Source organism: Odocoileus virginianus, chromosome 10, assembly GCF_023699985.2.
Source record: "Odocoileus virginianus isolate 20LAN1187 ecotype Illinois chromosome 10, Ovbor_1.2, whole genome shotgun sequence".
In the NCBI taxonomy this organism is placed as follows: domain Eukaryota; kingdom Metazoa; phylum Chordata; class Mammalia; order Artiodactyla; family Cervidae; genus Odocoileus; species Odocoileus virginianus.
The window spans coordinates 68,002,659-68,022,800 of NC_069683.1; the positions used below are offsets into that span (position 1 = coordinate 68,002,659).

Sequence of the window (20,142 nt, forward strand, 5' to 3'; positions counted from 1 at the left end):
AAAATGTCTCAAGTTTAAACATTTTCTTGTACATTGTAAAATTATTTATTTTATATAATATAGCCATATGAATATTTTCCAGTGAAAGCCCTAATGAAAGCAAACAAATTACAATCCTGTTCTTCAGGATGAAAAACCTGTTCCAAAGTACTGATGGTCAGCAAACTGATCTTTTATGTAATGTCCCTGTTTATGTGAAAGAACATATTAAAGTGTTAGAATCTGTGTTTCTGGAAATAAGTGCTGATGGAACCACTGGGATTAAAAACACATTTGGTGCAAATAAAGTACTGGAACTAGCGATGTGGATTAAAAGGTGTATCTTTTGAGTCTTAAAGGAGGTAATAAATAACCTAGGTTGGCAGAAACCCAATATCCTTTGGAATCACTGACAGCCTTTCTGTGCGTACACATTCTATGCATGGAAATGTAAACAGGTAATTGAAACCTAGATGTTAATTTTGGTCCTTGGTTTCAAGGCATCCCAAAATTTGCTTTTCAGTCAGAAACCAAAAGTTGTTCAGCACACCTTTCTGATCACAGTTAAATATTTTGCATCAGTAGTTAAAGGTCTGTTAAATTTTTTACGTGTTCAGACATGCATTAACCTTTTCCCTTTAAGAGCAAATATTTCCGATAGCTGTTAAAAGTAATATTTTGCTTCCGATAAAGATGCACCTAATGACCCACTAAATATCTTGCGTCTATTGTAGAGGAAGGGAAAGCCCCGAAGGCTGTAGGAACTAACTCTGTAACTCCACTAATGGAGTCTTGGGTAGCTAGAATACCAGTATCAGCTCATTTGAACTTTTACTGAAGCAAGTCTCTTGATTATCCAGCATTAAAAACAAGTTTTTCCTTTGTTTTTGTTTTCCTTACCCTCTTTTAAATATTACCTAGTGATCCTAAAATGTCAGTTTTGGTTGTGAACTGTATTATTAACTACTTAGGGTGGGGAGGAAAAGCTGTTTCATTGTGTTTTAGGTAAATAGAGCTGTTGCTAACTGCAGCGTCTTCACACAGATAAATCTCACCAAGTTTGGCACGTAAAAGCAACTTGTGACTCTTCTCGTCACCTTTCCTCAGAGGAGGAGGGAGGGGTGCCCTGGGCGCCGAGGAGCGTTTAGCGCCCTGACCCCTGCGCGCTGAGCCACGGTGCCACCAGTCCTGTGACTGCAAACCCACCAACGTCCGCTAAAAACACTGCGAGAGGTGGGGAATGCTGCCCCAAGGCTGAGTTTCTCTGAGGTCTAAGAAAATCATGACTTACCAAGTTGCATAGTTAAGTGACAGAACTAGAATCTGGACTTGATCTTTCTTTGACAGCCAGAATTTTAAGGAAATATAGATTGCAAGCAGTTAATCTTTCAGAAACACACCTAAGTCACCAATACATGGAAATTTCAAAGGGAGGAAGATGACAATGGTTAATGCATTTACTTATGTACTGTGACTTACATATTGTGACTCATCTTGAGGAAATTACCAAAGGTGCTGAATTTCCAGTTACAGAAGTGAAACCATCCAGTTGAATTATCAGGCCTCACCTCTGCCACATCCTTAAGAGATTACCTTCCAACCTCATCTTTGACCTTTCCCTTGACTAGGAGCTTTTCACATTACAAGGCAGTCCATTTTAGTTAAGGAAGGTTCTAATGACCAGAAAGTATGTGTTCCTTTATTACTCAGAAGTTTACTTCCCTTCGAATTTGTGAATACAGTCCTAATATCAGAACGTTCTCTTTTACTGTGGTTTCTCTAGTTTTTTCCATGTATTAAGAGTTCTGAGTTCTTCACCAGTTTAATTCCCTTCTTCTGGATGCCTCTCATTTAACTAGTGCCTCTTCACAGGTGACACTCAGTGTAGTTTTTAAGTGCACATTATCTAGTGAGAAAAACAGTTATAGCACTTCTCTCACCTGGCATTTTATATGACCTTGAAAAATCCTTTAGAAGAAATCAGTGAGCATACTCTTTTCTCCATAGTAGTTGCATAATACATTCAATATAAATTTGAATTAAACTGTGATGCAGAAAAATTCAATATGAATTAAATTCTGAGATAGAAAAATGTACCTTCTCAGTTAGAAATCAGGAGCCCCAAGTTATTCTGGTATCACAGTATAACCAGTTCATCCAGAAAGATACCTGACTTCTCAGCTCATTTGGACTCACATACTGGATGTTTTAAGAATATTTCCAGTCCTGAATTATTGTCGTCTCTGACTCTTTGCAACCCCATGAATTGGGGCCCTGCAGGCTCCTCTGTCCACGGGGTTCTCTGGGCAAGAACACTGGAGTGGGTTGCCATTCCCTTCTCCGGGGCTCTTCCAGACACAGGGACTGAACCCCAGTCTGCCGCATTACAGGCAGATTCCTTACCGTCTGAACCACCAGGGAACCCCCTTCTCAATTGTTGTGATTTAATACAACATGCTAGGGTATGAACTCTTCAGTGGCGGCTTTGGATCCTTGCTTAAGGTTATTTCTCAGTAGCTTTCTGGATTTGAGTGCCCTGAGGTTTCAAAGATGCTTTTGAACTATTTATTGCACCATTTAAGTTTAGCTTTTGGCCCTCTGGTCACAGCTGGAAATTACTTGTGAAGAGGAGACTAGGAAATCTTTCAGCTTAATCTAAAGATAAGCCTTATCTCATGGTGAGTATGCCCAGGCAAACATCTGACAGGGAATGGCCGGTGCTGGATGGAAGAGTTAAGTTTTGTCTCCACCGTGGAACTCTGACACATAGAGGAATTCTGACACATAGAGGAATTGAAACGTGCGTGTGTTAGCAGGGTTCAGCTTTACTGCCTGAAAGATGGACACAGTTTTGGTGTGCTCGGCTTCTGAACTTTCTAACTTCCCTGAAGTTGCTGTAATAGAAGGCCTGATGTAAGCTGATTGGAGGTGTAACTCCAGGCCATGTGCTCAGTGCAGCTCAGTTTAAAACACACTGTTAGAGATTGTTACAAATTGTTGCCCTCACTACTTTTTTTTTTTTTTTTACTTTAAAAAAAAGCAAACACTGAAATGAACGTTTTGATGTATAAGGTTATGGAATATCAAAATTAGTTCAAACTTGAGGTTTGCAGTTTTAGTCTTTTTTTTTCTTTAATTTATGTTTTATTCATGAGGATAGTGTCAAAATAGTCTATTATTCATATATTCAATCTCTTCTATTTGCTGAGGGTGAGTAGACGTACACGGCTGTTGTTCAGTCGCCCAGTCGTGTCCAACTCTTTGCAGCCCCATGGACTGCAGCATGCCAGGCCTCCCTGGCCGCACCATCTCCAGAAGTTTGCCCAAGTTCATGTCCATTGCATCGGTGTTGCCATTCAGTCGTCTCATCCTCTGACACCTTCGTCTCCTCACATACATTAATGAGGTGAAATTAATAATAGTTTCTACTTGATGATGGTTCAGTGATACAAATAATTATATAGTGAAGAAGTATTTTTCTTTGCATGACGAATGATAATTTAAATTAATGATTTGTGTTAGTAAAACTCCTCCCATCAAACATAAAATTTATTTTTAAAAGAAACCTGTGTTTCAAGTTATTTGCATCACCTCTACATTAATAGCAAGTGTCTTATTTTTTTTTTATTAGTGCTGTTATTTCTTTTTTTTTTTTCCATTTATATTTATTAGTTGGAGGCTAATTACTTTACATCATTGCAGTGGTTTTTGTCATACATTGAAATGAATTAGCCATGGATTTACATGTATTCCCCATCCCGGTCCCCCCTCCCATCTCCCTCTCCACCCAATCCCTCTGGGTCTTCCCAGAGCACCAGGCCCGAGCACTTGTCTCATACACCCAACCTGGGCTGGTGATCTGTTTCACCCTAGATAATATACATGTTTCGATGCTGTTCTCTTGAAACATCCCACCCTCGCCTTCTCCCAGAGTCTACAAGTCTGTTCCATACATCTGAGTCTCTTTTTCGGTTTTGCATATAGGGTTATTGTTACCGTCTTTCTAAATTCCATATATATGTGTTAGTATACTGTAATGGTCTTTATCTTTCTGGCTTACTTCGCTCTGTATAATGGGCTCCAGTTTCATCCATCTCATTAGAACTGATTCACATGAATTCTTTTTAATGGCTGAGTAATATTCCATGGTGTATATGTACCACAGCTTCCTCATCCATTCGTCTGCTGATGGGCATCTAGGTTGCTTCCATGTCCTGGCTATTATAAACAGTGCTGCGATGACCATTGGGGTGCACGTGTCTCTTTCAGATCTGGTTTCCTCGGTGTGTATGCCCAAAAGTGGTATTGCTGGGTCATATGGCAGTTCTATTTCCAGCTTTTTAAGAAATCTCCACAGCAAGTGTCTTATAAAAGGCACTGAAGAAGAGATCCATTTGGTGATGCCACTTTTTGTGCCAACCCAGAGATTCAGATAAACAGAAAAAGAGATTGTAGTCTTCCATAGGGAAAAGCCAGATCGATTTCTGCTGAAATCAGTTGGAGTGACTTAGAAGGGGAGTGGTTCGTATTCTTTGTTTTATGTTCATGTTGTTCTGCTACCCTGGTTGCTTGAGGTCACTTCAGAACTCATTCTGGACTTGCTTCAATTTGGAGATTCTCCTGTGTATTACTAATAGCATCCTACTAACCAGGGATAAAAACTTTTTGTACTTACTTACTCATTCAACAGATGAGTGCCAGTTACATACCAGGCACTATGCTAACAGTTGGGGTGGGGGTTGCAGGCTACTGAGTAAATAAAACATTACAAAACCTGTTCAATACAGTGAAGGGCTTTATCATAAGGTGCTCCAAAAGGGAATGAGGTGAGGTAGTCGGGAACACTTTTTTGAAGTGGGACATTAAAGGATGAGAAGCCAGTCAAGCTCTACACTGTATAAAAGGACCAGTTTTTGTGCTTATCAGTCAAAACTCAGATTCATCTCTTCTAAATTATAAATTCCCCTAGTGAAAGAGTAAATTACATGTAATTAGAAATAAAGCTGTTATTGATGGAACTGTTTACTCATTAATCTAACATGAATTCTTGGTGCCAGGTAGATTTTTAAACCTTATTCCCTGTCTCTCTATAGACCAGTCATTTCATTATTTGTACCTTAAACACTGTTTTCGTAGTAGAGGGTAAAAACAGTTATGTCCTGGAGACAGACAGAACTGAAGGCTAGTTAAGACTACTTTCTCCCTTCTCCTCCTCACCTCATTTAGCAACTCCTGTGTCCTGCCCCAAACTGCTTAATGAGGTGATGAGGAGAAAATGTTCTGTTGAATGTTTCTTAAGCTCTATTCACAATTGTATTGTTTGAAAAATACCATTATAATGAATTTTCATGCCAGACTTTTGATAGATGGTTGAAGGAAGATGATATCAAACTGGTCTAAATAGAGACGTTATTGATATTTTTGAACAGTTTAAAGATTCAGATACTTTAACCCAGTTTGGGGGGCCTGGTGGTTGATAATTGGGAAGGGAGAAAAGTACAGAGTGTGCCTTTGATAAGACCTAGCGTGGATTTTTAGAGGAGATTAGCTCTTACCACATCATACAGACCAAAGCCACAATGGGATACCACTTTATTCTCAGTAAGATGGCTGAAGTGAAAGACAGGCGTCAGTAAGTGCTGGGGAGCACATGGAGCGGTTGGCACCCTCATCCATTGTCCGTATGATTGAAAACGGATGCAGACACTCGAGAAAACCGTTCTGTTGCGGTTTCTCAGAAAGCGCACCCACTGTGCGGCTCAGCAGTTCCGCGCCCTAGATACTTATGCCCCAAAGAGGAAACCACATGTCCTACAAAACCTGCAGACTTGAATGTTTGTAGCCACATGATTCATAAAAACCAAAAGGTAACAGATGTTCCATCAACCGATGAACGAACTAACAAAATGTAGTATTCTGTACAGTGGAAGGTTATTCGGTGATAAAAAGGAATAAAATGCTGATACATGCTATAACATGGATGAATCTAGAAAACATACCAAGTGAAATAAGCCAGTCACAAAATTGATTCCACATATATGACCTGTTCAGAATAGGCAATTCCAAAGAGACAGAAAGTGGTTTAATGATTACCAGCAACTGGGGAAGGGGCAATAGAAAGTGTACTCCCAAAGGAATGCATGGCTTCTTTGGGGGATGATGAAAATGTTCTGAAATTAGATAGCGGTGATGGTTACACACAGTCCTATGACTTTATTAAAACTACTCATAAAGGGGTGAAGTATCTCAGAATAACTTTTCATTTAGGTATAGCTTAACAGTGTTGAGACACATCTTTTGCATATTGATAATGAAAAGGTATTCAGTCATTAAATTGGGACCCTAGCCTTATTTAAAATACATAAATTATTGTGCCAGTTAGTAACAGCTTTTTGTAGACAGTGCAGTCCCCTCGGTCATGTTGAAATACTGAACTAGCAGTGGGTGTTTTGTGTTTTGTTTTCACTGTTTTAAGACTGACAGGTGGCCTGTTAGATTGTTTTCAGAAAACTTTCATTTCTTTTAATAAGCCTACTATTTTACAGAAGTCTTAAGTATCTAATCAATACAGGAAAAACCTAAAATTTCTTTACAAATGTTATGAACAAACTAATACAGCCATTCTAACACGTAACCATGTAATGTCTAAAACTTGATAAAATATTAGACAAAGAAGTGCTTTCTTGTGTTTGGGGAGATTTGATGTGAGTTAATGTTTTAAAAGTTCAAAAAAAGTTTAAATTTACACTTAGTGATATTACTGGGATAGACTTCATTATCACAGTCTACAGTTGATTACCAGATCTGAAATACTTTGTAATACTACAAGATTGAAGATACCAATTATGCAAACCTAAAATTTGTCTGGAGTTTGAAAACTCAGATGTTGAGAATGACATTTGAAAAGAACCCATGGTGACGACCTCCTTTGTTTTTGAGAAGGTGGTCTTTTTTTTTTTCCTTCAGTAATTGCTGACTGTATAATTTGCTACCATAAAGCTGTCAGGACTGATTTGTTTCTGACTGATTTGTTCAAGTTATGAAATAGTAACTTGTTACTATTAGGCAGCAAACTGAATTTTTAAATATAGCATTTTTTTAAAAAAAAATTCTGTCCTGTTTCAGGGATTTATTTTCTCTTTACCTTTTAGAAATTTTGTTAAAACTGGAGACATTTGGATTTTGATGGTTGATCACTTAGGGGAAGAAGTTGGTAATGCAGTTCTTTTCTTTTTTAACTGCTCTGCCCGCTTCCCCCATGAAACAAAGCCTGTTTTGTTTCTTGCCTGCCTGTGAGGTCTCTGGTGCACCCCATGTGGGTGCGCGGCTCTGTGCTTTGTTGAAATGCCTGAGATGGTCAGAAGGTAAAGAACTTGGGATGCTTCTGAAGAGAAGAAATCCCAGCCTCAGTTCATAAAGAAAGTTGTTTGAATTTGTCATTTAAGTGAACCCTTAATACAGAAACTTGTAGGACTGCTTGTATCCACAGGTAACAAACAGCGTTTAAGTAAACAACGAAAAGGACTGACCATTACTAGCCAGAGAAACTATATCTATTGTGTATTTTGTGCAGATTTCTCTTTAATTTGTGGCGTTTTTACTCTGTCTTTTGATTCCCTGTTTTTCCCTTTCTGTGGTTTTTAGCAGTCAGCTTAGGTTTGGAGACGACCGCACCAACCGGTTCCGTGTGCCATCAGCAGTGGTCGCTGCCATTACTGATTACGGCATTTCTGGTCACTGGCATTTAATTCTGAGAAACTGGTGAGGCGCAGAGGAGAGTTACATTTATTTTCATACAATATTGTTATTGTCCAGCTAGTTTTCACAAGAACATATATTTACATTAACTTGTTATATGCAATATTAATAAAAGTGCAATGTGGAAAGTTCAAAACTTTTTTTAACTAGCTTTTTTTTTTAATTCTAGAGTTTCTTAATAACTCTAGAATCTGTTTTGAAATCAATCATATTTTATCATTTCAACACTTTTCAACTTACTTAGGGGTTATTCTCTAGCAGTTTTTTTTTTTTTAATTTATTTAACTGCTTGGAATGGAAACCATTTTTCCCAGTAGTTTTTTGCTCTGAACCTCAGATAGTGAGAGGTTCACCATACGTGATAGATACTCAGATCAGTCCCCCAATTCATATTTAACTCATATTTTCAAAACTGATACAGCACAAGGTATGGAAACATCTCTTTGAGAAAATACGTTGAGTGCCCTTTGGGAATGCCAGGAACATTTTCACCAAAAGAGAAGGATCCCTGAGGAGGTTGAACTAAGGCTCAAACTCCACCACCTGTTTTTTTCCTGTTTAGATCTTGTAGGGAAAGATAAATATGCATGTCTTTGTGAATCATAAAATACTTAGAAATAGTGACAAGCATGATGGAGTCGAGGGATGGGGGAGAGAAGGTATGGGAATTCAAGCCAGGGCACTTGTATGTCAATTCAGTCAGTTCAGTCGCTCAGTCGTGTCTGACTCTTTGTGACCCTATGGACTGCAGGCACCCCTGTCTATCACCATCTCCTGGAGCTTGCTCAAACTCATGTCCATCAAGTCAGTGATGCCATCCAGTCATCTCATCCTCTTGTCATCCCCTTTCCCTTCTACCTTCAGCACTCAGATTTCTTTATGGTCCAACTCTCACATCCATACGTGACTGCTGGAAAAACCATAGCTTTGACTGGGTGGACGTTTGTCAGCTAAGTAATGTCTCTGCTTTTTAGAATTCTGTCCAGGTTTGTCATAGCTTCTCTTCCAAGGAGTAAGCGTCTTTTAATTTCATGGCTGCACTCACCATCTGCAGTGATTTTGGAGCCCAGAAAAATAAAGTCAGCCACTGTTTGCATTGTTTCTCCATCTATTTCCCATGAAGCGATGGGACCAGATGCAATGATCATAGTTTTCTGAATGTTGAGCTTTAAGCCAACTTTTTCACTCTCCTTTTTCACTTTCATCAAGAGGCTTTTTAGTTTCTCTTCACTTTTTGCCATAAGGGTGGTGTCATCTGCATATCTGAGGTTATTGATGTTTCTCCTGGCAATCTTGATTCCAGCTTGTGCTTCCTCCAGCCAAGCGTTTCTCATCCTGTACTCTGCATAGAAGTTAAATAAGCAGAGTGACGATATACAGCCTTGACGTACTCCTTTTCCTATTTGGAACCAGTCTGTTGTTCCATGTCTGGTTCTAAGTGTTGCTTCTTGACCTGCATACAGGTTTCTCAAGAGGCAGGTATGGTGCTCTGGTATTCCCATCTCTTGAAGAATTTTCCATGGTTTGTTGTTTTCCACACAGTCAAAGGCTTTGGCATAGTTGAGAAAGCAGATGTTTTTCTGGAACTCTTTTGCTTTTTGTATGATCCAGTGGATGTTTGCAATTTGATCTCTGGTTCCTCTGCCTTTTCTTAAACCAGCTTGAACATCTGGAAGTTCACAGTTCACATACTGTTGAAGCCTGGCTTGGAGAATTTTGAGCATTACTTTGCTAGTGTGTGAGATGAGTGCAATTGTGTGGTAGTTTGAATATTCTTTGGCATTGCCTTTCTTAGGGATTGAAATGAAAACTGACATTTTCCAGTCCTGTGACCCCTGCTGATTATCTGAAAAACTAATAATCTTCAAGTTTTAGAAAGAACTGTTTGGAAAAGGGGGGAGGCTACCATTTTTGGAGCACATATTGTCTTCCAGGAATATAATGGATGCTTTACATTTTACTTATAAGCCCCACGGTGGCGTCCACCTGGCTCAGTGGTAGGGAATCCTCCTGCCAATGTAGGGGACACAGGTTCGATCCCTGTCGGGAAGATCCCTAGAGGAGGAAATGGCAGCCCACTCCAGTCTTCTTGCTTGGCACGTTTCATTGACGGAGGAGCCTGGTGGTACAGTCCGTGGGGTGGCAGAGAGTTGGACACAGCTGAGTGACTGAGTGCACACACCCACAGTGATCCATCCCCAGGGTAGAGATGAGGAAACTGGGAATTAGATGAAGTACTGAACTGATGTGCCTAACTCTAATCACGGTTTGTTTGACTCTGAAGGCCATGTTTTTTATATCGTACTATGATACCTGTCGGTTGTGATCTAGTAATGTTGGTGACAGGTAGGTACAAGCAGTTGTATTAATGAGGTCGCTGTGCTGGGCTTAGTCAATCTGTCGTGTCTGGCTCTTTGCGACCCCGTGAACTGTAGCCCACCAGGTTCCTCTGTCCGTGGGATTCTCCAGGCAAGAATACCGGGGTGGGCTGCCATGCCCTCCTCCCGGGGATCTTCCCGACCCAGGGAACGAACGAGGTCTCCTGCGCTGCAGGCGGATTCTTTACCATCTGAGCCACCAGTGGGGCAAATCTTAGCTGTTAAGTGTTTGCTTTTTTCTGTCCTTTCCCCTGTAAAATACTGACTGTAAACCATAATTATTAAGGTACCAACCGTTTATTCTTTGTAAAGACATTTCATAAATATGGCTTTTTTGCCGTGTGAAAGATTAATAAGGCTTTGAAGAATACGAAGCAGCGAGTCATGTTTTTTGGACATCCCTTCTCTGCTGTATCAGACAGAACATTAAAAAGAAATAACCAAAAAGACTTAACTTGATTCATAAATTTAAAAGAAAAAAGTCTCTGTCGGTCAGAAAATAAAACCACACAAGGAACAGGGAGCACAGACAGGCCTGGGGCCAGTCATCTTGTCGGGATATCAGACCTCAGAGTGTTGAGAGCACAGGAAGAGATGCATGACGCAGCCCTGATGGGGAAAGGCAGGCTGCAGCTGGCTGGCCCTGGCCTAGGACCAAAGCAGGGACTGACCACGTATCAATCACAGATTTCAAAAAGCAGTGTGCCAACCAGATTATTTTAACCACAAAGCAATAAAATTAGATCCCAATAACCAAAAGTTGACTTCAAAAAAAAATATGGCTTGCCCCACCAGCTATTAAAACATACAGATTATAATTAGAACTGTGGTACCTAATAGGAAATTAGTTGAATGAAATACTAGTCAGTTATTTTTCAAAGAAAATGGGAGAGAAACCTTAATACTACTTTGGCATAGTCTCAGGGATATTATTATCAAAAATGCAGAGTGAAGTTAAATATTAAGGGTATGCTACCAACATACTACTTACAGTGTACTGTACAGTACCCTCTTGTATCTGTGTTTGCTTGGGTTTTTAAACTGTTGGGGACAGGGCCATGGTGGGTGGTAAGTAAAGCAAGTGTATAAAATTCAAAAGCACAGTGTCACAAGTGAACCAGTATTTTAGTTGGTGGCTGAGTCACATAAAGAAGAATTATTTCAGGTAATACTTAAGATGATTTGGCTGGATATACTTAATGAAATATCTTAAGGACAAAAAAAAAATGACAAAGAATTCAAACCTTTTAATTATCATTTTGTTCATCATAACTTTAATATTCAGTCATAATGTTATTTTGAAATAGTTGTATAAAAGAATAATACATATTAATGTTATTAGAACCAAGTTTTTCAGCATTAGGCAGCAAATAGTTATAAAATCTAAGCAAAACTCCCAAATGACACATATTGAGGTTATTTACAGATGAAAGGCTATATTATTTGTTTGAAAGTAATTGAGGGAAAAGTCAGAACAGATGTAAAACAAAATCAGTTAGGTATTGATCATTGGGAAGCTGGGTGATGACTACATGAGGATTCATAATATATTTTTTTCTGCCTTCTCTGGCAGTTATTTTTCAAAATTTTAAATATATGCTTAAGAGTATAAATTGTACTCCTGAATAACTCATGAGTTAAATGGAAATCAAGATAAAAATTGCAGATATTTGAAATAGAATAATCATGAATTATATGTACGATTTCAAATGTGGGACATGCCAGAAAAGCAGTCCTTAAAGGTAAATTTATTGACTTAAATGTTCAAAGGAAAGATTTAAGCTAAGTGAGTTCAACTGAAGAAGTTAGAAAAAGAGATTTCCCTGGCAGTCCAGTGGTTACGACCCTGTGCTTCCAAAGCAGGAGGCATGGGTTCAGTCTCTGGTCAGGACGTTGAACTAAGATCCCACATGCCATCTGGCATGGCCAAATTTTTTAAAAAGTTAGAAGAAATACAGGAAAAATAGAGGGGGAAAGTAAGAACAAAAATGTTATCACCTTACATTAATATCTCAGTAGGTTGAATTGAACTAAGGCTTTCTGAGAGAGGATTGGTCTGTAATTTTCCTTTTTTCTAATATCCTTGGCTTCAAATCAATTTTATATTGCCACATAGAAGAGTTGGTAGTCTGTAGGGAAATTGGTAGGATTTCTATATTGCCATATCTTTTATAAAGTTAAATTTCTGCCTCAGTGAATAGTGAAAGGACTGAGAATCATTTCAGTGTTTATTCTCAGCACAGATTTGATGCCAGGCTGCTGGACTAGGCACTGAGAATATGTGCTTGACTGGGGTCTGTCCGCACTCCCGAGGCACTTGGCTAAGAGAAGGTGTGTGCGCGCTCAGTCGCTTCAGTCGTGTCCGACCTGCCAGGCTTCCGTCCATGGGGTTCTCCAGACAAGAACACTGGAGTGGGTTCCCTCCTCCGGGGGATCTTCCCGACCCAGCGACTGAACCCGTGTCTCTCATGTCTCCTGCATTGGCAGGGGATTCTTTACCACTAGTGCCAGCTGGGAAGAGAAGATACAAATTTGTAAATAAAAAATTACAATCAGGTGAGAAATGTCAGTAGACAAAGTCCCAGGGCAGTGCCCTGAAAGAAGGTGATTCTTAGTGTCCATGGCAGACACTGGGAAAGGCTGGGAGGTTTGTTCAAGTAGCCTCCAAGAGCTGTACCTACGGCACGACGGAGGACGTGTGCAGATCATCACAAGGAGTTTGCTTTGTGGCCGGGTCAGTAAGTCATGAGCACCAACAGTGGATCGTGGCAGATTTTGGCAGCCAGGTTGATGAGAGAGAGCCATCTGGTTTTTCTTTATTTTAATGTCTTCATAAGGTATTAGGGATATGCTGGTCGCAAAAGTGTCGTGAAGTTTCCTTCTTCACTGTTCTCTGCAAAAGGTTGTAGAAGATTAGTATCATTTCTTCAAGTGTTTGTGAAGTCATTTGGGCCAGAGGTTTTTTTTTTGGTCAGTATGTATTAAACAGTGACCTGAAATTTCACCTTAAAAAGTTGAGTAGATGTCTGAAAAGGTAATATATCATTCTTACTGCCATTTTCATGTAATAAGACTTCCATCTGCTTACTGAGGCTACCACAATCCATAGTTTGATCAATGTATCAGTGGCAGAAATTCACTAGTATAAGAATCCAGTCTGTTTCTAACTGTCAAATGGTGTATTACAGGTTCAACTAAAAAAAAAACTGACTCCCTTGGCTGTATAGGGGTACAGTGGTGTTGGATGAGACCAGTCTGTGCCATCCAGGCTCTTACAGGCTTTATTTGGAGCATGCGTCAGATCATCTAATCTACTTGATTTGTTAGCATTATATTTAAAGATTAATAATCTTGAACTTTACTGCTTAGATTGCTTTCTCTTAGTTACTCTGAGGGATTTATTTTTAATTAGATATATATTTTGTAATAAGCAGTGCATTCACATTATTCAAACTTGAAAAGTTACAAAAAATGTCTCTCTTGAACATCAGTTCTTTAGTCACCCATTTCCCCAGCTACAGAGCCAACAGGTGTTAATTGCTTCTTAGCTGTCCTTCAATTCAGATTCTCTGGATATGCATGTAGTATATCAATATAGGCCTCCTCTCCCTTTTCAAAAAAGCACTTTTCTGTTCTGTAGTATGCTTTTAACTTGGTGTGTCTGTGACTGCTCCATGGCCTTGCCTATTAGAGCTGCTGCTTGTTTCTTTGTCTTATGGCTGCCTAACATATTACACTGATGACAAGCATGTCTAATAATAATAAACTAATGTACCCTTTGTACTAGTGGTGGGTTTTTAGGTTACTTCTGGTCTTACTACAGAAAAGGCTATGTTGACCATCCCCATCGTGCTTGTGAATAACTGAATATCGTTTTTCTTTGCTAGTTTTTTAGACCAGATCTTCTGTTTCCTTTCAGCCATGAACCAGAGAATCAGTCAAAGTGCTCCAGTGAAACAGCCGCCCCCGCTGGCCCCCCAGAGCCCGCAGGGCGGCGTCCTGGGTGGCGGCAGCTCCAACCAGCAGCAGCAGATGCGGCTGCAGCAGCTGCAGATGGAGAAGGAGAGGCTGCGCCTGAAGCAGCAAGAACTGCTTCGGCAGGTGAGGCCCCAGGTTAGAGACCAGCCTTCCGCTCTCGGGGCTTTGTCTTCCTACCTGAAGCTGGGTGTGTTTCGTTTCGGCATTTGTTGGTTGCAGAGGAGCGTTGTCTCTCTCAAACTAGAGTGACACAGAAACATTCTGTCCAGCTCTGTCCTCGTCTTAGTCTTCTTGCTGGCCTCTGAGCACGTGGGCTGTGACTTGTATACCTGCATCACACAGAGGCGCTCGGGCCATGTTCACGGCAGTCAGGCAGAAGTCAAGGGGAGCAAGGGTGCTTTTCCTCAAATATACAGGCATGCCTCAGAGATATTGCCCATCAGTTCCAGACCACCACAGTGAAGCGAGTGTTACAGTAAAGTGAATCACACGAAGTTTTTGTTTGCTGGTGCATATAGGAGTTAATGTTTATACCATACTATATAGTCTATTAAGTGTATAATAGCATTATGTCTTAAACAGTGTACATTTTTTAAAGTACTTAATTTTTAAATACTTAACTGCTGAAAAAAATGCTAGCCATCACCTGAGCTTTCAGTGAGTCATCTTTTTGCAATAGTAACATCACAGATTACTGTTATAAATAAAATAATAATGAAAAAGGCCAAAATATTGTGAGAATTGCCAAAATGTGACACCGAGGCATGAAGTGAGCAATTGCTTTTAGAAAAATGGCTCTGATAGACTTGCTAGTCGCAGTGTTGCCATAAACCTTCAGTGTGTTTTAAAAAAAATTGCAGTGTCTGTGAAGTGCAATAAAGCGAGGTATGTCTGTACAGGGAACTGCAGACCATTTAATATCTGAAGGTTTTACTAAGGGAGGAACTGGAACATCACATGGGGAGAAACATCTTTTACTTTAAACAAATTATTTGTCTGGGAGAATACACCAGTATGATACCTCTCACAGGAGAGATAGCTTTCACTATTGCTGATCTAAGATGTGTTTTATTTAAAATGTAACATAGGCTATCCCAAGTTTAGAAGATCCCCAAGTGTCTTAAAATTACCTGCTTGTGGTTGTTTTTTTCACTTTGGGAAGGGTAGGTTCTAACATTAGAGAGCTGGAAACCTTTAGGGCCATTTCTATAGATTTTCTTTCAGAAATACTGTTGGCTTTTTTATGCCATAAAAATATAATCCCTCATCTCAAATTTCAGAATGATAAAATCTAAAGTTCAGATGTTGGGGGTATGATCTTAGTATATTTTAAAATTTTTATATAAATATTTTGGGTAATAAAAACACAATGTGATTTTGAAAGTGTACAAAAGGTGTAAATGAAAATAAAATCTCCCTTTCCGTTTCTCTAGTTCTCTTTTCTGGAAGTAAATAGCTAACAATTTCTTACACTTCCCCCCACCCCCACCCCAGACCTTTTCTTTATTTACAAACATGAAATACATGTGTCTATACTATTCCCCCTGCCCCAAATTATAGCATACTAAGATAAGGCATTAAAAATATCATTATATAGTACATTTTTGTTGCCAGGATGTAGACATTTGAACAAGGTACTGTTTTCTTCATGAAGGTTATATTTTAATAGTGTCACTTGAGTGTTAACGGAAATAGATGAACTTGATGTAGTGATTGAACTCTGATTTGGGACTTGAAGAACTGGTACCTAAGAGTTAAACTGAGCCACAAGCATCCCAGACCGCCACACCTGCAAACTGCGCTGTCAGTAGCCGGCCAGTGTCACGTGGTGTGGCTGGCCCCAGAAGTGAGTGAGGGAGATGATGCCCGTATATGGTGTCATGAAGTGGTCTTGAAAGAAGTATTTCCTCATCTGCCTTTAAGAAAGTAGAAAAAGGAAGCACATTAACAAGTTTACTATACCTCTGACAGACTTTTAACATATTACTATAAAGAAAAGACATTTTTCATTTAAATAAAACTTTATCACCAGAGCAAGGTAGCATCATCAAGAATATAATTATATAGCTATTAGAAGAAATAAAGTAATTTCAGGGTACATTTTACACAGCCTATTTTCATTGCTTGCTTTTCATTTTGTCGTTACTGAGTACTAGATGGTGTAAGTAAATATTATTTCACATATGAATTGAAGACCATCAAAACCAAGAAACCTTATTAATAAGAAAGATTAAAATCCGTCATTTCGTTGCTGTAGATCAGCTGTCTCCCATCCCCTTCCCAGCCGGTGGGCAGAATGCTGCTGCTTATGAAATTCTTTATTCTAAAGAATTTTCCTAAGCCTTATTCCCACTCTTACTCTGGGTGACGGTCCCGGACAGAATAGCTTCCTTTAGAGGTGACTTCTTTGTCTCTTTACTGCCTACTGTGTTGTCTATTCTTCTGTTGAAGTGACCGACCTGCTCTAATCTTATACTAATGGTGTATTGTTTAAGGTGTTTGTTTTTTAGCAATCAGTATAAATTCAGTTTAAGTCTTTCGGCTTCCTGTAAACTTCTTCCACTGACAGTTTCTCTTATCACTGAAACATCAAATTATATTTTCCGTGCTTCATCTAATACTCAGAAGTAAAGAACCTACCCGACCAGTATCAGATTGTGTTTGAGTCCCGACACCTGTCCTGCCCTCAACGCTGTGAACACTGCTGAGGCTTCCGTGTGTCCGTGGTGACTCCATGGTCTCCTGTCTCCCTCAGTCTGCTTCTTCTTGAGCTAGCTTGGGAATTCTGTGCTATGGTGATATGTCTGGATGGAATTTGTAAGTCAGCCTACACAGCCAACCCATGTGGCTTAAAGTAATTTTTATCCATCTTATTTTTCACTCTTAGGCAATGCGGAATATCAATCCCAGCACAGCCAATTCTCCAAAATGTCAGGTAGGCTCTTGTCTGATGTTTTAGCGTTGAAAACAGATATTCTGTTAGGAAAGAGAAAAACTTGTGCTCCGGGGGCCTGTCCTCACTGAAGAATAACTTCAAGGCCTCTTCCTACCAAGCTACTTAAGTTAACATTGCTATTCCCAGAAAGTTGACACTATCCGCTCTTCCCACAATAGTAGTAGTCCTTCTGACTCCGTAGAGGTCTCCCCCCTCAGCCCCCACATTTGATATGTAGTGTGTGCATCCTGTCAGCCTTGAAGTGTGTCTGATTTTTATTTGTGTAGCCTGAAGTGGTGCTTACAGTGACTTTCAGGAATTAAAAATTTGAACAGTAACAAAGGTGGCACAGCTTATTTACCTAGGTAGGCTACTTTAGGAAATCCAGTAGAGTGTAATGATACTGCTAGGAAGGGAGACTTTTTTCTAGTGGACATTCCAAAGAAAGAATGTCAGAATCCCTGGAGAGAGAAGGGAGCAGTGCTCTGCCTAAGTACTCTTTGGGTCTCTTTGTTGGCTTCTATCAGCATTTCTCCCTGGTGAACCCAAAGAAGCACTGCTTGTGAAGGTATCTTATTCAGATGCAGCGGGTGCAGCCACTTTTTCCTTCTGTAACATAGGCACTTGTCTGACTCATGAAGAGAATCTCATTCTTAAAACCAAAGAGATCTCTGTGTTAGGGTTCACCGATTGTGGAGGAACTAGAAGCTGAGGGATTATTGCATTTTTTTCAGGTGGGCAGAAGTGACCATCAGACGCCTCATTTTATTCTCTCTAGCTCTTCTGCACTAGGCTGACAGGTGCATTGTGTTGGAATGAACTGTGGAAGTGGGAATTGTCAGAACTCCACTCATGTTAGATTCTGTTAACTTGTCTGTGTAGATACTATACTACATAGAGTCCTCACAGAGACCAGTTAACTTGGTGAGAGGAAAATCTCTATTCTTTATCTCTCTCATAAATGCTTTCTTTAATCAAGAAATCAAGTAAGGGAATAATTCATGAACATCATCTTTGCTAAAGCAGTGCAGACATTCTTACAATGAGGGCTGCTAATTTCACATTTGACTGGGAAGAGCACTGTAGCATTGGATCTTTAAATAAAGTGGAAACATAGGAGCAGAAATTAATTCAAATGAGATTTGGGATCAAGCAAAAAGTTCTCCGTGTTAAAGTGTTTTGAAATTGTCTCCTGTTTATTTTTTCCTATTAAGATCCTAAACTTTAAATCTGATAAATACATGAACTGCCTTCAGGTCTTTATTTCATACATCAGTATAAGTGTAAATAGTTGCTCTCATTAAAATTATCAGGAGTTTTTAGATACTTCTTGTAGTAGTAAAGCTTTATAAAAGTTAAAGCTTATAAATTAAAATTCTATTATCAATAAATTTTTATGGTATTAAGATTACAGTGTTGATCCCTTAGATTTGTCTAAGCCAGAGCTGGAAACCTGAAAGAGATAGGTTTTATAAAAAATTTTAATTTTTAAATTAGCTTCGTGTATGTGGAGAATAAAATATTATTAGCTTGTTGTATAAGTTTCAGTTGTCAGTGTATTTACCTGACACAATTGGGAAAATGTATGAAATTCCAATATAGGGCTAAATTTGGAATTGCTCAAATACATAGAAACTGGTGGTATTTGTATCAAGCAAGTATTTGTGTTTTTCTCATCCTACTTATTTTCTAGATTATCTTAATGTAGATGTCAGGAAAATTTTCACAAAGAACAGTCTTAAGTGAAGATTCCTTTAAATAAGGTTACCAAGATAATCAAGAAAGCAAGAAGAAACTTTCCAGTCTCAAAGAACAGACTGTACAAAGGAATAATGAAGAAAAAGCGATGGATCCATTCAATACTTGAATGCCAGACACTTTTGTTCAAAGTTGTCAGATATCTTTGTTTTTATTTGTTTTTACTTTTCTAATAGAAATTAGTACAGATGAGTTAACAAGCAAAATGAAATCAGTGACATTATTTTATAATTATATAACTCATTTGCTACGGACTTTGGGAAAGTATCAGACTTCAAAATGTTTACAAATTACTAAGTACTTCTGCGTAGGATTAACAAAACATGTCTGTACTGTAGAATTCTCTGGTCATGTAAGCTATGGGTGAGGGTAATGCAAAATTCTGAAAAATTAAGACAACTTTAAAGGCATTAGTATGTCTTCTTAGTTAAAAATGGAAATTATTCCCTTTGTTAGGGTTTGTTGGCAGAATTTTGGAAAAACTTGTCCTTACAAAGCTTTAAATTGTTTAATTTCATTCAGATTAGCTTAGCTATTTTTATGTTTCTAAAGCAGTTTCTAGTCTCAGGAAAAAACCAAAGAAGACTTTGAAACTAAGCATTGTCTTTGCTCTGTGAGATTGAGCATGCATGTGATGTTCAACTTGGAGAAAAGATGGTTCCCCCGCCTGAGTGTGAATGTTTTTACCTGTCTTACGCTTAAGAATGTGGTTCCTACTGCCTGTGGTTCCCTTAGTACCTGTGAGGTCAGGCCTAAACTCTGCAGCCTGGCTCGTTTATGGTCTGTGGTCAGTAGTCTTCTTTCTTTCTCTCAATTCTGGTTAAGCCAGTTACCTTCCTTCAGCCAAGTGCACACCCCTGCCTTGTTGCCATGATCCCACTCATGAGGAATCCTTTTCCTCGTTAGGAGTACCTGTCTTTTCCTCTTCCCTTTTACTAATTAAGATTCTCCATTTCTTTCATCAGGCCTAGGTCAAAACACATCCCCAAGAGCCCTCATCAGAATTCTTGAAAAACCCAGAAAATAGAAACAAGACTGCTGTGCATAGATATCTTAACTTTATTTTTGAGCAAGTAATTGCTTTACTCTTAATAGAAATTATAGCTTCATAGAAATTATTTATATTGCAAAAAATATTTTGCAACTAGTGAATATTGTGTAGTTGCCATTCCATGTATATAGTAATATACACCAGGGTCAGTTACTGGTTTTGAGGGATTGAAAAATTAATTTAAAAATAATTTAAATAAATAAAAATTAATATTGTAGTATTAATATTGAACATATTGTACTACACTCTTAGCCCAAAATGGTGAAGAAATTCAGATGTCCATAGTTTTAGTCAAATAGAGCAAA

At 38.9% G+C, this 20,142-nt stretch overlaps 1 protein-coding gene across 8 annotated transcripts in view; it reads left to right on the plus strand.

Annotated features, from left to right (window-relative positions):
- YAP1 (Yes1 associated transcriptional regulator) overlaps nucleotides 1-20,142 on the plus strand; it is a 128,476-nt gene that overhangs the window by 90,907 nt on the left and 17,427 nt on the right. For 2 of the 8 annotated variants that reach the window (XM_070473673.1, XM_070473674.1), the window contains exons 5-6: nucleotides 14,035-14,228; nucleotides 16,981-17,028. In XM_070473673.1, the coding sequence (XP_070329774.1) occupies nucleotides 14,035-14,228; nucleotides 16,981-17,028 (242 nt within the window). The remainder of the gene's footprint in view (nucleotides 1-14,034; nucleotides 14,229-16,980; nucleotides 17,029-20,142) is intronic. The other 6 variants (XM_070473675.1, XM_070473676.1, XM_070473677.1 and 3 more) reach the window with 3 other exon arrangements.